General features: G+C 39.8%; 1 protein-coding gene and 1 long non-coding RNA gene across 2 annotated transcripts; one reads left to right on the top strand and one right to left on the bottom strand.

Moving 5' to 3' along the window:
- Nucleotides 1–4,907: 4,907 nt before the first annotated feature.
- Nucleotides 4,908–5,760, bottom strand: LOC104603812 (uncharacterized). Its single transcript, XM_010267967.3, has one exon. It carries the CDS (start codon nt 5,602–5,604, stop codon nt 5,116–5,118), a length of 489 nt encoding a protein of 162 aa, XP_010266269.1. The 5' UTR covers nt 5,605–5,760; the 3' UTR covers nt 4,908–5,115.
- A 2,642-nt stretch (nt 5,761–8,402) lies between these two features.
- Nucleotides 8,403–10,338, top strand: LOC148791172 (uncharacterized). The gene is made up of 2 exons (XR_016076691.1): nt 8,403–9,673; nt 9,809–10,338. It is a non-coding gene; the product is annotated as an uncharacterized LOC148791172 (long non-coding RNA).
- Nucleotides 10,339–19,865: the final 9,527 nt, after the last annotated feature.

The following is a 19,865-nucleotide window of genomic DNA, read 5'->3' as shown; positions in this document are numbered from 1 at the left end:
CCGATTCAACAATTTTTGGATATGGACCGAGATTAGGATAAAATGGAATCGATTGCCTGGATGACCGATTAAAAAAATAAAAACAGCCAAAAACTATTGAACAGGTGGACGAGTCAATGGGTCGACTGCTTAGATCAATGAATCATTGACCGATTCAACGATTTTTGGCCAAAGACCAGGTCAACGGATCGACGAATTGATGATTCCATTCCAACCCCTGTGAAGCAGGCCCCTCCGCTAGTCTAACCATTATCCAAGTTAGAGCCCCAATGGAAAATGCTAAATTTTGCATTCATTTTTATTAATAAATAGAAATTTGGATTATATGAATCCCAATGATTCCATGGTTTCAACTTCATATACATCTATAGACTTTATCCGGAAGGAGTACAAATACAAATATATAAAATACAAAAACCTTGTATTTTGTATTATTTTTTATGTATTTATAATGCACATAATTTGTATTTGTACTCTTTTCAAACTAAGCCTTAATTGTTTTCGATGTAAAAACTCTATAGTCCGTGTTTTGACATATTTACTACAAATGTTTGTCTCTTATTTACTACAGAAAAAGAAGAGAAAAGAATGTATACAACTGGATTGACTAATGAATGCAAAAGCTACTTTGATATGATGGAGAATGAAACACAGAACCAATAAAAGTAACGCGTGAATTGAGATACTTTGTACAAAACCAGAAAGAGGGAGGCGGAACAAATGTTTTTCTTACTCTATGAATCCAAAATAAAAGAACAACAATCAATTATTAAGAATGAAAGATAGGAAGTATATAACACTGTCTCCAAAGATAGGAAGGAAGAAAAGAAAACTGTGTTTAGATTACTGTCTTGAAAGTATATAACATTATTTATAATTAATCACCTAGCCTTTTCTATCTTCTACATTATGCATCTCAACCAGTTCCCAATCGTTGTTTGATTGATTTCTCATCAATTTTATTTTATCTTTGGAGACAACTATGTGGCTTTCTTTAGAATTATATCTTTTATTTTTTTGTTAATTGTAAATCAGTTCAATTCACATGGGACATATGATTTCTCTCTTTTTTATTCATATTTTATTTTCTGTTTTCTATGAGGGTATTTTGCTTCAACTTGGTCAATTATTGGGGTAGAGAAACAATTAGAATGGAAGCATCGTCTTGGTCCTAGTCCTAAACAAATATATCATACACCAATTAAGCTCCATTAATGCAATATAAAGGAGTCCTATGGCATTCTCAATTGAGTCAATGACGTCCATGTCCAATTCAAGCATTATTTCTGAGTTATTTTGTACAAAAGCTACAATATTTATAACTAATAATTAATAGAAGATTATATAATTAACTATAATTATTATAATAGCATTAATACTATAGTATTATAAATCCTAATATTATATTATCATATATTATTTATTTATTTTTGAATTATAATTAAATTAAGGAAAATTTTCATATTAGTATCTTGTACTTCGGGTCTAGTGACACTTTGGTCCTCGAACTTTAAAACACAACAATTTAGTATTCGAATTTTCAATATGTGCCAATCTTAGTACATGTCATTAACCAACCTGTTAAATAGCTATTAAGTGTCATTTGACAAGACACAAATACAGTTCGAATGCCATCTAATTCTCTTTATTAATCACTCAAACGTTGACAAAAAATGAACAGTCTCAAATCCTTGTCTCTTCTATTCAAGAAAGTTGGGGTCACCAGAATACCCAATAAGATAGTAACCCCAACTTTCTTGAATAGAAGAGGCAAGGATTTGAGACTGTTCATTTTGTATCAACATATGGATGATTGATAAAGAAAATTAGATGAGACTCAAAAGGCATTTGTGTCTTTTAAACGTCACTTAACGGTTGGTTAGCGACAGGTATTGGATTGACACACTTTGAAAGTCCAAGTACTGAATTGCTGCGTTTTAAAGTTTGGGGACTAAAGTGGCACTAGGCCCAAAGTACATGGTACTAATCGAGAATTTTCTACTATTGCTATTAATTAATTATTCTTGAAACTTTATATTTATTACTTAATGTTAGATGAAATTCTTATTAATCTTAAATTTTAAATTTAATGTAATTATCTACATCAATTAAATTTAATAAAATGAATTTCACATCTTTTTTTAAAGGCATTTTTATTTGGAGTTTAAATCGAATTTCAAATTATACTTTTTAATATTTTATTAGTTTTTAATATAGGTTTTTAAATGAAATATTAAAAAAATTTATTAGTAACAAAAATAATTAATAATTATCATCATATTATAATTATTATATTACTTATTTATTTAACTAATTTTATGATAGTAATCATTTATATATACAAGTAAATAACTAATACTGCTATATTTAATAAATATTTATATATTATTTAATTACTACTTTTATGATTAAGTTTATTTTAGATAATTGGATTTACTCATAAAATAATTAAATACTACTATAACTTAGCTCTTTTTGTGTTAATTGTTATTAACTAAGTAATGGTTTAATTTGCTTAAGTTTTATATTTTAATTACAAGTTGCAACTAATGAATTAATATTAATTAATATAGAAATTAGAACTAAAATTATTATATTAATCTTAAACATTTAATTTTCTTTATATATTAACCAAAACATTAATTTTTATTAAAATTAGGGTAAATTGGTCCAGTCCGGTTTTGGGGTAAATCGGAACCAATCAGGTGACCGATTCCCGGTTTTTCCAGTTCAACCGTTTGGTTCGATCCAATTTTGAAAAACATTGATTTGAAAATTGGAATGAACTTCACCCCGGGCTCGGTATTGGCTTGATGAGTAGTTATGGAGACCAGATCTGCTCCTAACACCTGGTGCCTCACACGGGAGATGTTCTCAATGCACGGTGGATGTGCAGATCCCGTCTCGTGGTTATGGGCCGGTGGTGTAGTGATGAACAATTTTTGTTGCATGCACTATACTTCCATACTTCCAGTACTAGTTTTACATGTGTGGTGTGTACGCATGGGTGTTTATAAATACGTGGATATCTATGATGTATCAAATGCTCAATGCAAGTGCAAGATGCCAAGATGGGTGAATCAGATCCGGATACAGCAGCCGGCAGGAATTCCTGTTTTAGTTTTTCTTCTTTTGCTGTTTGCTTTTTCTTTTTTTTTTTTTTATTTTTTTCTCTTTTTGGTTCATCTGGTTTAATTTTTGTACGCTTTGCCACTGTGTTTTCTTTTTCTATGATGTTTCAGTTCTTACTTTTGAGTTGTACATTATTGCGATGAATGTTGGAGATCTGAGGTCCCTGGACCCTGGTGAATGGTGATTGAGTTGAGTCCACAACTTCTTCACGGGCCGGATGTGAGAATTTCGATCCAAGTCCAATTCATCAACTCCCTACAGAGTACAGGCTACACATCCACATCCCAACATATGACTAATGACTCAATTCCAATTTCCAAGCTGGGATGGGAATAAAAAGTAAAAGAGACAACAGATTCTCCAGACCTGAGGAACGGATCAACCGTGAACTCTACTCCACATGCCACATGCACATGGGGGGCATGTGAACTTGGCTTTCTTAGGAAGCTACCTCTACTACCGCAATTGCGTAGGACCCATTCGTACTCATACATGTATGGGGGTGGTAGCTATATTTATGGCAATGCCACATCCTTTTTTCTTTTTCTTTAATTTTTTTTTCTCCGTGTTCATGTCGGTGGCTTTTTTTTTTTTTTTTTTTCTAATGAATTTTGTATATGGTCGTCGGTAGCTATATTTACACCTAATTTTTTTTACTTCTGTAGTGTAGGCTCCGTTTGGTTGTTTGTAAAAGGATGAAAAAACATTTTTACAATATTTAATTTGGTTATTGCCCATAAAATAGCCAAGCAGTGAATAACTATATATTTTCAGTACGTTATTGTTCAAAGTTCAAAGAGAGCCAGACGTCGGCCTTCATTCTCTGTTTTACAGTTATAAGCAAAATATTTGTTTTCTAAGGGTTCAAACTGGTTGCAATCCAGTGATCAAATTGGTTGATACAAGCACTAGCGAATTAGGGGTGTCAATTGGATTGGATTTGGTCCAATCCGATCCAGTCCGATGTGAATCTATTATAAATGGACCAGGTCCAATCTAATCCAATAAATGTTTTAGACCAATTTGGATCGGTCTAATTCATTGTCTGAAGCATCTAATCTGTTCAAATTCATTTTGATTTAAATTGATTTCAACCCAAAGCCAGTTCATTGATACATATATATTCTTATTTTATATCAATGGATCAGATATTAGCTTAATCCAACCCAATCCAATATAAATTTGTTAGGAATGGATCAGGTCCAATCCAATCTAATAAATATTTTGGATCAGATTAATCCAATCCAATATGTCTTGTTGGTCCGTCCAATCCGTCCAAATTGATTTTGGACTGGACGGGGTCCAATCCAAAACCCTTACTAGCGATTAGCGTTAGTGTTATGCAATTACTGAAGCAATCGCTACATGCATCGATCACTTAACCCTTGTCATCAGCACCTGTCTCGTCCTAATTGGAGACAGCGTGTTTCCCGAATTGCTGCATCCTCCAGACAATTTTATTATGTGCAAAGGGAGTAGTGATTGAGTAGACTAGCTTATTCCATAATCAGCTAAGGCAAACAAAATAAAGAAATTCCCCACAACCGATATACAAATTAAAATTTTCACATTTTTTAATACATATCTGGTTTTGATTTTGAGATCCGAAAATATTATAAATCAGAGTCATACAACTAAAAATTTGTTAAAATGAATAAATTCGATGTAGCTACACTAAAAATAACACATGCAACGACCTAATCGATCCCATCCCCTTCTTCAATCTGTGATAATATAATCATCTCTGTCCAACTCCGCATCGTTATTCCCACACGTTAAAAAAAATTAAACAAATATATTTGAATAATCTATTTATAAAATCTACTTACAGCCAATAAATTTCCATTCAACAAATAATGACAATATGAAACCCCAAAACAGAGGAGAGGGATGGGAAAAGAAAAACAAAAGATAACACAAAAATAAAAGAAGGAATTACTAGCCTTAAATCTTAACCTTAGGCGAGAGTCTGTTTGGTTTTAATTAACCTTGAAAACTCTTGCCGTCGTCGAAATTCTTGGAGTAACTATAGGAATCGTACCTATAGGTTTGAGGTAAACCAACATTGTCGTAACCGACAAGCCGTCTGAACTCGGACCTGACCTTGTAGAAGACATGTCTCCAGCTACCTTTGCTGTGGCACCCAAGAATTGCCGTTTCTTCTTCGTTCATCTCCATATCTTTAGCAAAAACAGGCTTTCTTGACAGTATCCAACCCCATCCCCAATCCCACCATTTCCGTATAGAATTGCCGGCCGATTCTCCGATGGCTGACATGGATTTCGATCGAGGAAAGGTCCATGAAGTGGCAGGAGTGGATATCGGCGGAATTCTGAGTGAGATAGACGAAAGTCTTCGACGTAAGCCATGTTCATTAGTGCCTGCTGCTTGAGAGACTGGGAGAGATTGGTTGGTGTGTAAGCAAGGGAAGAAGCTTCGCTTCTTCTGAATGTTGTCGAAGATGGAGCTCATGCCTAGAGCTAGCTATCTAGCTATTGAAGATAGAACACAGACGGAGGAAGAGAAAGAGGAAGAAGAGAGAAGAGATTGGGTTATTGAAATCAGTGTTATAATTAAACCCAAGACTAGAGAGAAGGAGAAAAAAAAAAAAAAAGGGGAGGGAGGTGAGTGGTGAGATGTTGTGCTCACAGCTCTACTACAGGCTGTTTTATTCGTTTTTGTGGTCGATGGGACCATGCTGGATTTACATTTGGGCCAATTTTATTTTTATTTTGTTTTTTATATAAAATTAATTATTTAAACAAATGATGGATTAAAAGGTGGAGAGTTGTATTCCGTCCCTAACAAATTAGCTAGCTAGTCATGAGATGTGAGAATTTCTCAACACGTTGCCAATCAGGAAATGAAATGTCCCGTGAAATGTACGATAACCTCGCTTTCTCTGCACTGTGAAGTGCAGTATAATTTTTCTCTCTTTCCTTGGGTTTCATTCTTTTTTTTTTTGGTGGTGGGGGTAAATTATAAAGACGCCGTCATGCTGTGGCATCCATGGCATTTACCCCAGTAACTTTTCACTTTTGCACTTTTGCAGTAAATACCCAGTAAGATGAATGAATTTATTAAATTAAGATATTTTTTTACTGTTCAATCCATCCTCAGAATTTCTAATTCCACCGCACAGGAGGGGTAGTGGGGTATAACTGTAACATGCATGTAAGAATAATTTAGAAAAAACAAGAGAAGACAAAATAATGGGAGAAGCATTTAAATATATTCCATAGCATATACAGACATGGCTGGCTACCAACCGAAGGCTGGCTCAATTGATCATTGATGTGTTAGCGCTGGTTTATTTCAAACAAAACAGGGAATCAAAACCCAAAACCCGCAACCAGCACTTTAAAACATAAAAAAGAAAATAGACATGGGTGGGTCTGGGGTGATGCAACATGGAAGAGGTCCGTCTCTCCCACGGAAAAAGTACAGACAGAGACAGGGTGGTGACGATTGGATCCCATTAAGGGTGTTTAGGAGCTGCCACATATGTTAAAACCTGACGTATATTGTAGTTAAAATTAACATTGCAAGGATGATATGGATACGCATTATACTAAATTCATCCCGGCTCAGCCTGTAGTAAGTAATAAAATGGCGTTGCCCGGACCCCGGATTGAGAAAAATAGAAAATTTATTCATCTTTCGCCATGATTCCATGAATCACGGTGACGACTGACTCAGCGCCTGTATGAGGTATGAGTTAGCCATCGCTTCCTTGTCTTGTCTTGTGAGCTGTGGACTACGGTGGTCCACAATCAATTGCACAAATAGCTCTGTCGGTTCAGTCGTCCCCATCCCTTCTCCATGTTACGTCTCTCTCTCTCTGACTGCCGACAGTATGGTAATTTTTCCAGTAGAGATTCTCTACTTGTGGTATTTGGTTAATTCATGGAAAATTCTGCCGTCTGGTTCTCCATATAATTAATCTTGATTTGACTCTCCGAATAATTAAACACCGTTGAATTCAAAGAAAAAAAAATGATAATTGATCTTTAGGTAAAACTTATTGTTGTAGCAAACTAGCAATTAGCAGAGCAAAACCAGTCACTAGAATCTCAACGACACAGTCTTACTTCAACTGTCTGAGTATCAAATTAAATGCACATTAAAATTGCCACTACCATATATACCAACCAGGGGAACAAAAAGAAGAAATTCATGATCAGTTTTTAAAGAGGTCGATCCGCTGAACTGATCGATTTATTATTGCATTGTCCCTTCATAAGTAACTTGTTAAGGAAGTTGGATTGATTACTCTTCTACTCTTCAATATTTTTGTTATTTAAACTACAACACACATCAATATATTAAGTTATTTGGTTCATGGTAATTCAGCTGTTATTAAACAGATAATGACTAAACAGGTTGAACCGAATGACTAGTTTGTTACTTTGTCTTCTAATGGATAAGAAAGAAATTGGGGAGTTGAGATGTGTTATCAAACGACATTACCACACGAGGATCCAAAGCAAAGATTCTGATCACCTGGGTTTCAAGTAACTTGATTTGGTCAAGCGTCATACCGATTTTCTTTTTTCTCTTTTCTTCCTCCATTAACGTTCTACCGTTCAAAGAAGCATGATAGCACATGGAAGCAGTAGAGTAGCACCTACTAGCACCTATTCATTATACCCCGCTTCCTCATTTTTTGAGACGTAAAGTCTGTCCATTTATTTCATCTTCGGTTTTTTTTCCCCTTAAACATGTTATTTTGCTCAATAAAACCCAGGCCAACTTTGTGTTTGATTTGAAAGAAAAGATAGAAAAACCTCTAAGTGCAACCTGAACAGAACTAATTAGGCTTTTGCAACGTTAACGAGCAACCATTAAGGAAAGATGCAGATTGTAATACGATACAACCATAATGGTTGTAGAAAGGATTGTGGGTTCATGTGTAAACCCCAATATTATATATTATATACCTGAGAATAATCTTGTCTCATCTTCTGCCTACAATCTCCCAAAATGTTGGCTGGATGCATCCTATCAAAGTATCAATAATCATAATAGTGAAAGCAGCAGTAAGCATTGTTAAGTTTTCATTAAGGCTGTATATGTTTGGTTTAAAGGAAAAGTGGGGAAAGGAAGGGGAAAACGTAAGAAACCTTTATAAACCTTGTATGAATTTTTCTAGCTTTCTTTTCCTTTCCCTATATTTTCCTTCAAACCAAACACAGCCTAAGAGTTCATTTGGTTGAGCCATAATGTTGCAATCATTCATATATGGTGGTTGAGCATCTACTTAGAATAGCTTCATTAATTTTAGAACTGAACCCATATTTTTACTCACTTTCTGATGAGGGGTGATTTAGCCCTCCAATCATGAAGTGTCAGGTTGTCACGGGGGTAGTTCTACAGCGGAAGAAATCCGTGCGGCATCCTGGCCAAGGCAGGCCAGGATAAGCCTTTATGCGCTTAGAGGCTACGAGTTGCCCGATGGGATGGCTCCACCAAAGTCAGTAGCACTGGATCAATGACCTCAAGTCCAATGGCCGGGGCACTCTTCTGGCTCAGACCGGTCCATGGGAGGCGCCACTTACATGCTAAAGGGGGACAACCATAATGCAAGGCAACCATGCGCCGAAGAGGTGACTTGGCACCGACGTGAAGGGACTCCTGAATGCCTATGATGACAGGCACCTGTGTGCCATGATGATAGGCAACCGCTTGGGCCGGAACACACCCGTGCGCTAGAGGCAACGGGGTAGCTCACTCAGCTTGGGCAAGGGGTTGGCGTGGTGAAGGACATGCTTGAGCCACGCCCGCATGCCAAGCCTCCCTTGAGTATCGGTAGCGCAGTGCCGGTCCAACACTGTCCCCATGAACAAGTGTGCGCCCATGAGGAACCCTGGTAGCCATGCTGACCGTTAACCAGGGCCGCCCCGCAAGGGGATGAAGGTCTAGGAGTGCCAAGGTTAGGGACCCAAGGAAGTCGACCACCCCCCTCAAAGAATACGTTAAGCTTTTGGTGGTCTGCCTGAAAATGACATCAGTTCTCCCAAAAATCTTACAGGCGAAAATGACGAGCAATGTCCCTAACGTAAGCCTGCCAAGCATAAACAAGGCTAAGCCTGTTTTGAACCATAACAATGTGACAAATTTGAATCGTTTGATTACACCTCAATGCCACAAGAGGGCAGGTCGGGTGGATGTAGGATGACCTAGGCCGACCTACCTGGCCTATATCCCAGCATAAGAGAGGCTAGAAAGTTACTCCATGACAAAGCGACACATATCACCTAAGGAGGACAAGCTAATGGCCTCCAAGGCCGGTACAACCTCCCCGACTCGGGAAAACAAAGACTTGAGTAATAAATGGTCTTCCGGTGTATCAATCTTCCGACTTATGTGGCAGAACGTCCCTATCTGGAGTAGCATGCTTATCAGTTTAGAGTTGGATGACAGCATATCACCTGCTTGCACGATTTAAACAGTCCAGATGTGGATCACCGCCAATGTAGGATGGACGTATCGAAACAGGGGTTCCGACACTTATACAAGGACCTCACTATTCCTTCAGAAGGTACGCGCAGTCTGTGCAATTGACTCTCTTTCTCTCTCTCTATTCCCTCAAACTCTCTACTCTCAACACTCTCATGGCTAAGTTAAGCATCGGGGTTCATCACTCCGGGTACTCTGATATTCTGTCCTTTTATAGTTCATCAGTGGATCGACCTCATCAGCCCGTCCTTCTGAATTGTTATCTAGCAAGGAGATCAACAAATTTGAGCGACATCACTTTCTCTACCCACAATAGACTACGGCTGCACATCCCACAATACAATATGTTGATGTGTGATTGCAATTCAATGCAGGTAAAGTGTGGATAGAGGGTTGTGAGCAAGGAAAATCCAGATTGGACGTGTTTTTCTCACATCTGAAATGCGAAAACAACTTCTAGTGTTCCCCGTGAGAGGTCCAACTGGAAATGCCAGAAGCCAGCTGCATCCCAGAATCGACTCTGGGTCGCTTGTCCACCAAAAATCTGCCTACGCCTACCCACAATATATTAGTTCCCATGAAATAATACATTTTCCCTATATAATACTATGTAGATAATGAGATATTCTCCATGTATAACTGCGATAAACGTGAACAGAATTCTCGTGAACAGCAGATCCGAACTCCTCATAATCCCTCGCAAAGGGGGCACTAATTGGAACGCCACCAGCACCACCCTTTTATTAATCGCTGTTGAGAACTTTGTGCACACCAAGAGAATGTTGCTTGACCTCTAAGTCTGATCTGGAACATGCATGCCAGCTATAAGTGATGGGGCTACAGAGTCTAGTAGACACCACCATTGAGTCATGAGTCATGACCATGCATGTGTTGCAACACCTCATCCATCAGCAGCCTACCTCTTATTTGCTTGCCACGTCTTAGCAAATTCAGGAGAGGCTTAGCACATGATTTGAGCGTATATATAAGGGTAAGTTATACATAGGTACTTGTATTTTGGGGTAGCGATACAAATTTTGAATTGTAATATTTGAGTATCCTGAATTAAAAAAAAAAATAGATATTTGGGTTATTCATTAGTACGTCAATTAAGCATTACTTAATGTCAAAAATACCCTCTTCGTGTATTTTTTAAATAATTTTATAGAATAAAATTATCATTAGAGATTGCCGTTAGAAAATTTGAATATGTTATTTGCAATCTATGTGAAAATGTCATTATGGGGAGACATTCAATTACTTGAGAATGATCTCAGAAATACATAAAAAGGGTATTTTTTATACTATATACTGTTTAATTTAACTGCCGGAACAGTGATGAATGGACCTAAGTGTCTATTTTTGAGAGTTAAGGGTATTCAAACATTACAATTGAAAGTTAAAAATACCAATACGCCACTTTCCAAAATATAGCTGGTACCTATCTATAATTTACCCCAAGGATTAATTAATGAGGTAGGGACATCAAGTGTATGATGCCAATTAATGGTGGTTCAGTTGCTAGGATGTCTGATCATGCATGATACAGAACTACAGGTATATTGATGTGGTTGTGAGGAGTTCGACTTCAATCAGGGCAAAGCCAATTCGAGCATCCTTTACTATCTTGCATTGAGAATATCTCCATGCTTGTATGCTTTATTTTAAGAGGAAATATTCCCAATGCAAGGGTGAAAATGACTGTTAGGGAACGGTATAGGCACAGCTTTACCCTAATAGAAGCCGATCTCAGTTGTGAGTTATTTTCCTAAATATATGCAAATCTTTAATTAAAAACAGTTGTATTGGAAAAGAGTTGGGGTCAGACCGAGGTGACTAACTCCTCACGAGGCTTAATAAAGGACAAGTGTCTCTCCTCCTGTATCCTTTCCTAACGTAGAAACATCAAAACAGTAGTGAGAGAGAGAGGGAATAATATGATATAATTCACGCCTTTTGATACGAGTTAAGGAAATTTGCCCCACTTCGAGCATGAGGGAAGCTCCATAAAGAGGGAACAGAGGTAAGAAAAGAGAATGTTGTTCTATCTCCCTATCATTTCCATTGTAATGATATTTATAGTGATGCTTAACAGAAAGACAATTACGCCAGAGAGGCACGATGCATAACTAACTAAAGCTGCCTTGAGCTGTTTTTATTCCCTAAATCGAATGGGCTTGGCAATATTCCTTCAAGGTCGTGGTATCCCCTATTGTGGCAGAGCATGATTACCAGACCATTGCAGCATGTATGTGGGGTCTTGGGTACCAACGGAGCTCCTCCTATCATTGCCTTGTCCTACAAGACGGACCTTGTCCTCAAGGTCAAAGTCAAGGAATTGTTGGACTATGTGAGTCAACGGTTCCCATGTAGCATCTTCGATGGGAAGGTTGATCCACTTAATCAGTAGTTGGGTCTGCCAGCGATGGTTCACCTTGATATTCCGAGAGTCCAGAACCCGTTCAGGTACATAGAGTGGATGGGTGTCATCAGTGGTGAGCGGGAGAGGGAATATGGCTGGTAAGGAAGGGTTGGGGCATAGCTTCAAAACGGAGATGTGGAAGACTGGGTGTGTCTTTGCAGTGGGAGGGAGTTAGAGGCGGTAGGCGACAGGGCCAATTCTCTCCATGATTTTGAAAGGTCCAAAATAGCGTTTTGAGAGCTTGTGTGAGGGGCGAGATACAATGGATGATTGTCGGTAGGGTTGAAGCTTAACATAGACCCAGGAATTAACTAAAAATTCTTTATCCCGTCGATGCTTATCCAATTGGTTCTTCATGCGAAGTTGGGCACGGGCAAGGTGATGCTTGAGCAGTGAAAGAAGTTGGGCATGTGGAATTACTGATGTAATCAACCAATGAGTGGAGGTATTATACCAATATTCTGCCCAAGGGAGTAGTTGTACCCAAGATTTAGGTTGATCTCCCACAAAGCACCTCAAATAAGTTTCTAAGGTTCTGTTGAGAACCTCTGTTTGGTCGTCTGTTTGGGGATGGTAGGCACTGCCAAATTTCAGATGCGTGCCTGGAAGTTTGAAGAGTTCCCTCCATAAAGTACTTAGGAAGAGCTTGTCTCTATCGCTGGCGATAAACATAGGAAAACCATCCAAACGAACCACCACTTGAACGAAATGTCCTGCTAACTTCGAGGTCGTGATTGTAGCGGGAAGGGCACATAAGTGGGCATACTTGGAGGGTCGATCAGCAACTACCCATATCATGTTCTTTCCTTGAGCAGGAGGCAAGCCTAGGATGAAATCCATTGAAATGTCATCCCAGACTTGTTAAGGAATCGGAAGCGATTGTGAGAGACCCTTGGGTGTTACTGGTTCATACTTATTCTGGAGATAGATATTGCAAGCTGCAATATATCTCTTGGTGTCCTTGGCCATGGACGGCTAGTAAAAAGAAGAGGATAGACAACTCAATGTTTTGGCATAAATAGAAAGTCCTCTTTGAAGTGAGGAGTGGAATTCCCGTAGGAGGCGTAAGCGTAGGTCAGCTGTAGCAGGGACAAAATGTTTTCCTTTGTATAGTAGCAAGTCATCCCGTATAATATAATCTGAGTAACCCTCACGATGGTCATGGAGCTCCTGTAGTAGTTGTTGGGCCTTAGGATTTGTGGTTATGGCTTGGCATAGATCATAAAAAAAATCCACTTGCTGCTGTTAAAATGCCATGAACAGTGAGAGAGCTAGTTTGGACCACCGGGAAAGCGCATCAGCTGCTGTGTTGGACGAACTAGGTTTGTATTGGATTGTAAATTCGAAACCCAATAGCTTAGTCAACCACTTTTGCTACTCTAGTGTTTGTATTGTTTGGTGAAGAAGCTCTCGAAGGCTATGATGATCTTTGATAATGGTGAACTTCCTTCCATGTAAATATTATCGCCACTTGTGTACTGCTGCGTATTAGCGCACATTTCTCAGGCATAAGTGGAGGCAGATTGGAGTCGAGGGCCTAGTCGCTCACTGTAGAAAGCGATGGGATGATGGGCCTGGGAGAGGACTGCTCCAATGGCCACTATGGATGTGTCTGTCTCAACTGTGAAAGGAATGGTGAAGTCCGGAAGTGCTAGTACCGGGATTGCTGCCATAGCAGTTTTGAGAGCAAGGAATGCCTCCGTTGCTACAGGGTGCCAATGGAATTGATTGTGTTTTAAGAGGTCAGTCAAAGGAGCAATGATGGAAGCATAGCCATGAACAAACTTGTGGTAATATCCGGTGAGTCCCAAGAATCCACGAAGAGTTGTGACAGACGAAGGTTGTGGCCATGAAAGCATGGCGTGAATTTTCCGGGGGTCAGCTTTAACACCATTAGTTGAGAGAAAGTGCCCAAAATATTCAATTTCAGGATGGCCAAAAGAGCACTTAGAGAACTTTGCGTAAAATTGATGCTGGTGAAGAAGAGAGAATACTGAGCGCAAATTGTTGGAGGTGATCAACCCATGACGTATAAACGAGGATATCATCAAAGAAAACCAAAACAAATCTCCATAAAAATGGTCTGAATAGAGAATTCATCGTAGCCTGAAAGGTAGAGGGGGTGTTGGACAACTCGAATGGCATTACGAGAAACTCGTAATGTCCCGTGTGTGCGAATGTAGTTTTGTGAATGTCTGGGTCATGAACATGAATTTGAAAATAATCGGAGCGTAGGTCGATCTTGGAGAAATATTTTGCACCATGGAGCTCGTCCAAGAGTTCATCGACGGTTGGAATGGGAAAGCGATCCTTGACGGTCACTGCATTGAGTGCATGGTAGTTGACACAAAAACGCCATGATCCATCTTTCTTTTTGACGAGGAACACTGGGGAAGAGAAGGCGTTGGTGCTGTGACGAATAATTTCTGCCTATAACATGTCATGGATCTGTCGCTCTATCTCGTCCTTCTGGAAGTGGGGGTATCTGTAGGGTCTCACATTAATGGTGGTGGTGTTTGGTTGCAAGGTAATGTGATGTTCAATGGGGTGGGGGGGGGGGGAAGATAGGTGATTGGGGGTGGAAAAAATGGTTGCAAATTGCTGGAGTAGGTGGAGAATGTCCAGGGCAACGGTGGACGAACAGTTGAAAGGGGAAGAGTCACAGTCAGGGGAAGGATGGGATGGTTGGGCTTCAATGTGGAAGAAGGCAATTGTGGCTTGGTTCGGAAGGAGGCATCAAAGCTAGTTATGGGTAATTGGGATTGGTTGTGTAGGTGATGGAATTCCATGAAGGGCAACAGGTTCACCATTGAGGCTAAAGGACATTGTCAACACCTTATGGTTAGTGGTGATCGGTCCCAACTATTCGAGCCATTGAACACCAAGGACGGCATCAGTGCCGGAGATGGGGAGGAGGTGAAAATCAACGGGAAAGTGGAGTACCTTGGATGAACAAGGTGACGGTGGGGCAAGTTCCTATGCATTGTAGTTGGTCGCCATTGCCGACGGTCACTGATGAGAAGGTGGAGAAATGAAGCGATGCGGGGGTGTAGGAAATTGTGTGTGCTCCCAGAGTCGACAAGGACGGAAATGGGATGGGAAAAAATGAATGTGAGTAAGCGGAGAGTACGGGGGGAATCGTTGCCGTGGAGTGAGATTTCAGGGGATGGTTGGCAGTCGATGTCGGGGTAGGTGAAATTGGTGAATTAAGGTCGAGAAATTCATAATCCTCATCAAGAAGGAGGAGTTGTGGAGTTTTGCACCGATGTCTGGGACAAAATATTTCATCACAGTTGAAGCATAATCCTTGGGCCCATCGTGTTTGTTGCTCAGCAGGGGTTAGGTGACGAATGTTGGGTGGTAAGTTCGGAGGAGGAGGTGGAAGGCTCAACAAGGGTGGTTTGGTGGAGGGGGGTAGTGGCGAGGAAGGGAGTCTCGGGTTGGTGCTCGGAGATGGAAGGAGAGTGATAGAGGGAGGGGGAGGGAAAGATGGTTGAGGGCGACGTTTGGGTGTGGTGTGAATAAGAGGGGTAGAGGATAGTTTATCCTCTCTCAATTTTGCAAAAGAGAGAGCAGAAGAGATAGTGGTGGGTTTGACAACGGCTAGCTCTCGTTGTATTTCGGATTTAAGTCCAGAGATGAAGCAGTTAAGGATTGTTTGAGGGGATAGGTCGTCGATGCGGTTGCAAATGGTCTCGAAGCAGGACTGGTAATCGGTGACTGAGGAGGTTTGGGTTAGCTTGAAAAGGGCGGCCTCGTGGTTAACAAAGGAGGAAGGCCCGAAGCGTTCTTCAATTGTGGTGGTTAGATTGGCCCAAGTGGATAGCTGCTGGTTGTGATGCATCAACTGAAACCAGCTAAGAGCTTGACGGGTCATGAAGAATGTGGCAATGTCAATTCGTTGTTCGTTTGGGGTACGATGGAAGTTAAAATAGCGTTTAGCCTGAAAAATCCAGTTCTGGGGGGTGGAACCGTCAAAGTGTGAGATCTCACAGCGGAGGGGACAAACAGAGATAGAAAGGTTGGTGGCAGAAGATGAGGAAGTTGTTTGAGGCATGAGGATGACAAGGGGCTTGTCAGGGCGAGGAAGACGATGGACCAATTCATTGAGGGTGGATTGAATGTTGTCGAGCTTGGTCTGGTGGTCTGTGCGAGACGAATGGAGTTCTTCGATGGCATCCTCTAAGGCTTTGTATCCGGTTTGGACACTAGCGGCGACTTGGTCGGCCATGGAGGCAGAGCGCGGAACGAAAGCACCAGTGATACGAGTTAAGGAAATTTGCCCCACTTCGAGCGTGAGGGAAGCTCCATAAAGAGGAAACAGAGGTAAGAAAAGAGAATTTTGTTCTATCTCCCTATCATTTCCATTGTAATGATATTTATAGTGATGCTTAACAGAAAGGCGGTTACGCCAAAGAGGCATGATGCGTAACTAACTAAAGCTGCCTTGAGCTTTTTCTATTCCCTGAACCGAATGGGCTTGGCAATATACCTTCGGGGTCGTGGTATCCCCTGTTGTGGCAGAGCATGATTACCAGACCGTTGCAGCATGTGTCGGAGTCTCGGGTACCAGTGGAGCTCCTCCTATCACTTTTCTATTGTCCTTGTCTTTGAACTAGTTATCTTTCCAAATGGGCCAGCCATGGAGTGGAAACTAGAAAGAGTGAAGGTTGAGATGTATTTTAAGATTAGAAGTAGTCCAAATGGGATTAGGAGGTTAATTATGCAAGTTGGATGAGGACGAGGCTACCTAAGATGGTGTTTGGAAGTGTGGGTGTTTTTTGGGACCGATTCTCAAGAAAAAACTCCCATGCTTCTAAAACCCATTTTTCACAAAAAAAGAAAAAAACGTTTTGATTTTGTTTAGAAGTGTTTTTGTTACATAGGCAGTGAACAACACTATGCTCTTTGATAAGGTGATTTTCATCACTGTTTTTCATGTATGTACTGACAGGTAAGCACCACATAAGATACACGTAATCGCCAATCAGTCAACCGTTGGGGGCAATGATTCACTGATGCATGAAACGCCAAATTTAACGTTTCATGCATTGGTGGGGTCCCGATTTACGAGACATGCCTATGGTTCAAGCATTTTTTCAAAAAATGCATTAACCAAACAGTCATATATATGGGCGTTTGTTGAAACGCCTATATAATTCCAACATGACACCATTTTTCAAAAAAACGGCCCTGATTCCAAACATCCCCTAAAGCCTCACCCTTAACTTGACCCAAAATTACAACCCTACTTAATATGCACACCAGTAAGACAACGAGTACCAATAACCAAGATGATCAGTTGCTAACCACTATTCTTATCTCGTTAGAATTTAGAAATAAGGACGATCATCTTACCTTGTTCCTGTAAACAGAAGAGTTTTTTTTTTTTCTTCTTGAAAATTAAGTCCATGTAAAGAGCGAATGCAGACTTGCTGTAGACCCAAAGTTAATCCCTACTTAATCCGCTCCAAATTAATTTGAGAAAAACCCGAAGTCAAAATTTTACAGTGGTTTGTAATGGATGCATAGGGCCCGTAGCCCATCATAAATCACCATTGGGGGTGCGGGGACACAGCCCCCGCGGCGGTATGGACCCAACTCATATTCATCTAATAGGTCCGAACCGAATACGAAGAGTCATGTATTTTGGGGGTTTTCTCTCTTGTATATTGAAGACAGAGTCTTGTGAGTAGACTTGTTCATGGGCCGGGCCGGCCCCCGCACGGGCTTGAACGTGGTTATAGGCCCGCAGGCTTAAATTCATGCCAAAAAGCCTGGCCCGCAATAAATTCGAGCCGGGCTCGGGTTTTGTCAAAATAGCCTGCCTCGAGCCCGGCCCGACCCGACCTAATATTAGACTTAAAGTGAGTAATGTGATTATGTCCATTTGAATAAATGTTTTGATTTAAAAATATAAAACTGTGTTTTAAAATATAAAAGAAAGGGGAAATAAAACATCTTATAGGCCCATTGTTCATTTAAATAGGAAAAAAAATATCTGAATTTTTAATTCTAATTTGAATAGGGATAATTGTTTTTTTTTATTAGGTCGGGCTTCGGGCTTTTTATTATGGCCGGGCCCGGGCCCAAATTATAGACCCGTTGGTTGGGCCGGGCTCAGGCTCGGGCCTACCATATTTCCCTTAATGACAAGTGAAAGCCCGGCCCGGCACGGCCCATGAACAGTTCTACTTGTGAGAGAGGAGTGAGACATTGGGTGTATTTGGAGCTTAGGGTTTTCTATGAGAGCACAACTCTTTATTTCTTTTCCATTACCTACTTCATAGTAGATTTTTGTTCCTCCTTCGCCCGTGGACGTAGGCTATAAGCCGAACCATGTAAATGTATGTATTCTCTATGCTTGTTTTTTCTTTATCTCTGTTTTGTTTTTGGTTGAGTGCCATTTCGAATCTATTTTCTTGGGGTTTTTTTGCAACAAATACCTAAAGCAGCTTATTTAAACTGAAATCTGCTCATTGTGCGCCTAAGAAGAAAGATAAGCTGCAAGCATATGAACGTCATCTTATACGTATTCAAAGAAATTAAAATTCGCAAACAGCAGAAAAAACAATAAAAGAAAGAGGGAATTGATTTACGTCGAAAAGCTTTGTAATTTGGCAATTAGTAGCACTTATTTTCAAAGGAAGGTTGAAGAAGACATACTTTAAGAGCTTAACTTAAGAGTGCAGGTTATATTTTCAAAAAGCTAACTGGTTGGATGGAGGAATTAGGATCACCTGCCAACAAAATACTTTTCGACACCTTACCATCTCATACATGATAGGTTCCACTTTTATGGTGGGTCTCAATCTTATAGTGAGATATGTGGTGTTGGACCATGTTGGTAAGGAGTTAGAATGCATTTTGTTGACAGGTGATCCAACTCTGGATGGAATGTAGGGAATTAGATAGATTTTTCGTTTCGCTCATTGTAGGAGTCAGAGATGAAGCCAATAAGCAGAAACAGTAGTGAGTACTCAGGGCTAATGCCAAAGCCAGTAATAACTCGTCTAATTAAGCTAAAATCTGTTTTTGGTTGGGGCTGAAACATTGTAAAATGTAAATCTTCAGATAACAAATGGTGAGTTTAGTTGTTTAAAAAATAAATAAAAACGGGTTATTGGGATAATTTGTATTTCTGTAATAGAGCGTTGTGCGTTGGCCACAGCTATTGGTCTACAGCAGATCCGACGAGTATATGCACATGGAATTTAAAGCCTACCTAAGGTTACGGTACTCGTGAAAATCCCAAAAAAAAAAAAAAAAAAAAAACCGAAAGGGATCCAAAAAGTCCGGGTTGCTGAACCAGTTCGGCCTCTATTCATTTTTTCAAGGAATAGGTTCTCCGATTTGGTTTTGGTTAACATTGGAAAAATCATCTGTGATTTGACCAATATATCTATTTTTGAAGGCTAGAGGTCTCTACCAATAGAGTGCTAGTGACCAAATTCATTAACGGAACTGCTCAGAATTACAATCTATTAATAATGTTTCTAATAAAAAGGATGGAGAGGAAGAGCAAGTGTAAGAATGAGCAATGTTGAGTGCATATGCTTGGCCAATAGATGGGTTGCCTTGTTACTAAAACGACAAGACCAGTGAGGGATTTGTGATATAAGGAGTTCACAATCAGAAATAGTGTGTTTGATTCTTCACCAAGGAGGAGAAGAATCAGCTTCAAAATAACACTTGGGGTTTTATTTGATTGTATTTAGATAAATATTGTTGAAATGTTATTATAGGCTTTGTAGACTTTATTTTCTTTTGATAAAGGAAAAGAAAAAGAGAGAGAAGCCAAAATTGTGATTAGACAAACATACATGGGTAGGACAACAATAGTGTGGCAAAA

The sequence above is a fragment of the Nelumbo nucifera genome, chromosome 5, assembly GCF_055504915.1.
Source record: "Nelumbo nucifera cultivar China Antique chromosome 5, China Antique-T2T, whole genome shotgun sequence".
Lineage (NCBI taxonomy): Eukaryota > Viridiplantae > Streptophyta > Magnoliopsida > Proteales > Nelumbonaceae > Nelumbo > Nelumbo nucifera.
The sequence above is the reverse complement of the archived record's forward strand: the minus strand, read 5'-3'. Positions and strand labels throughout refer to the sequence as shown.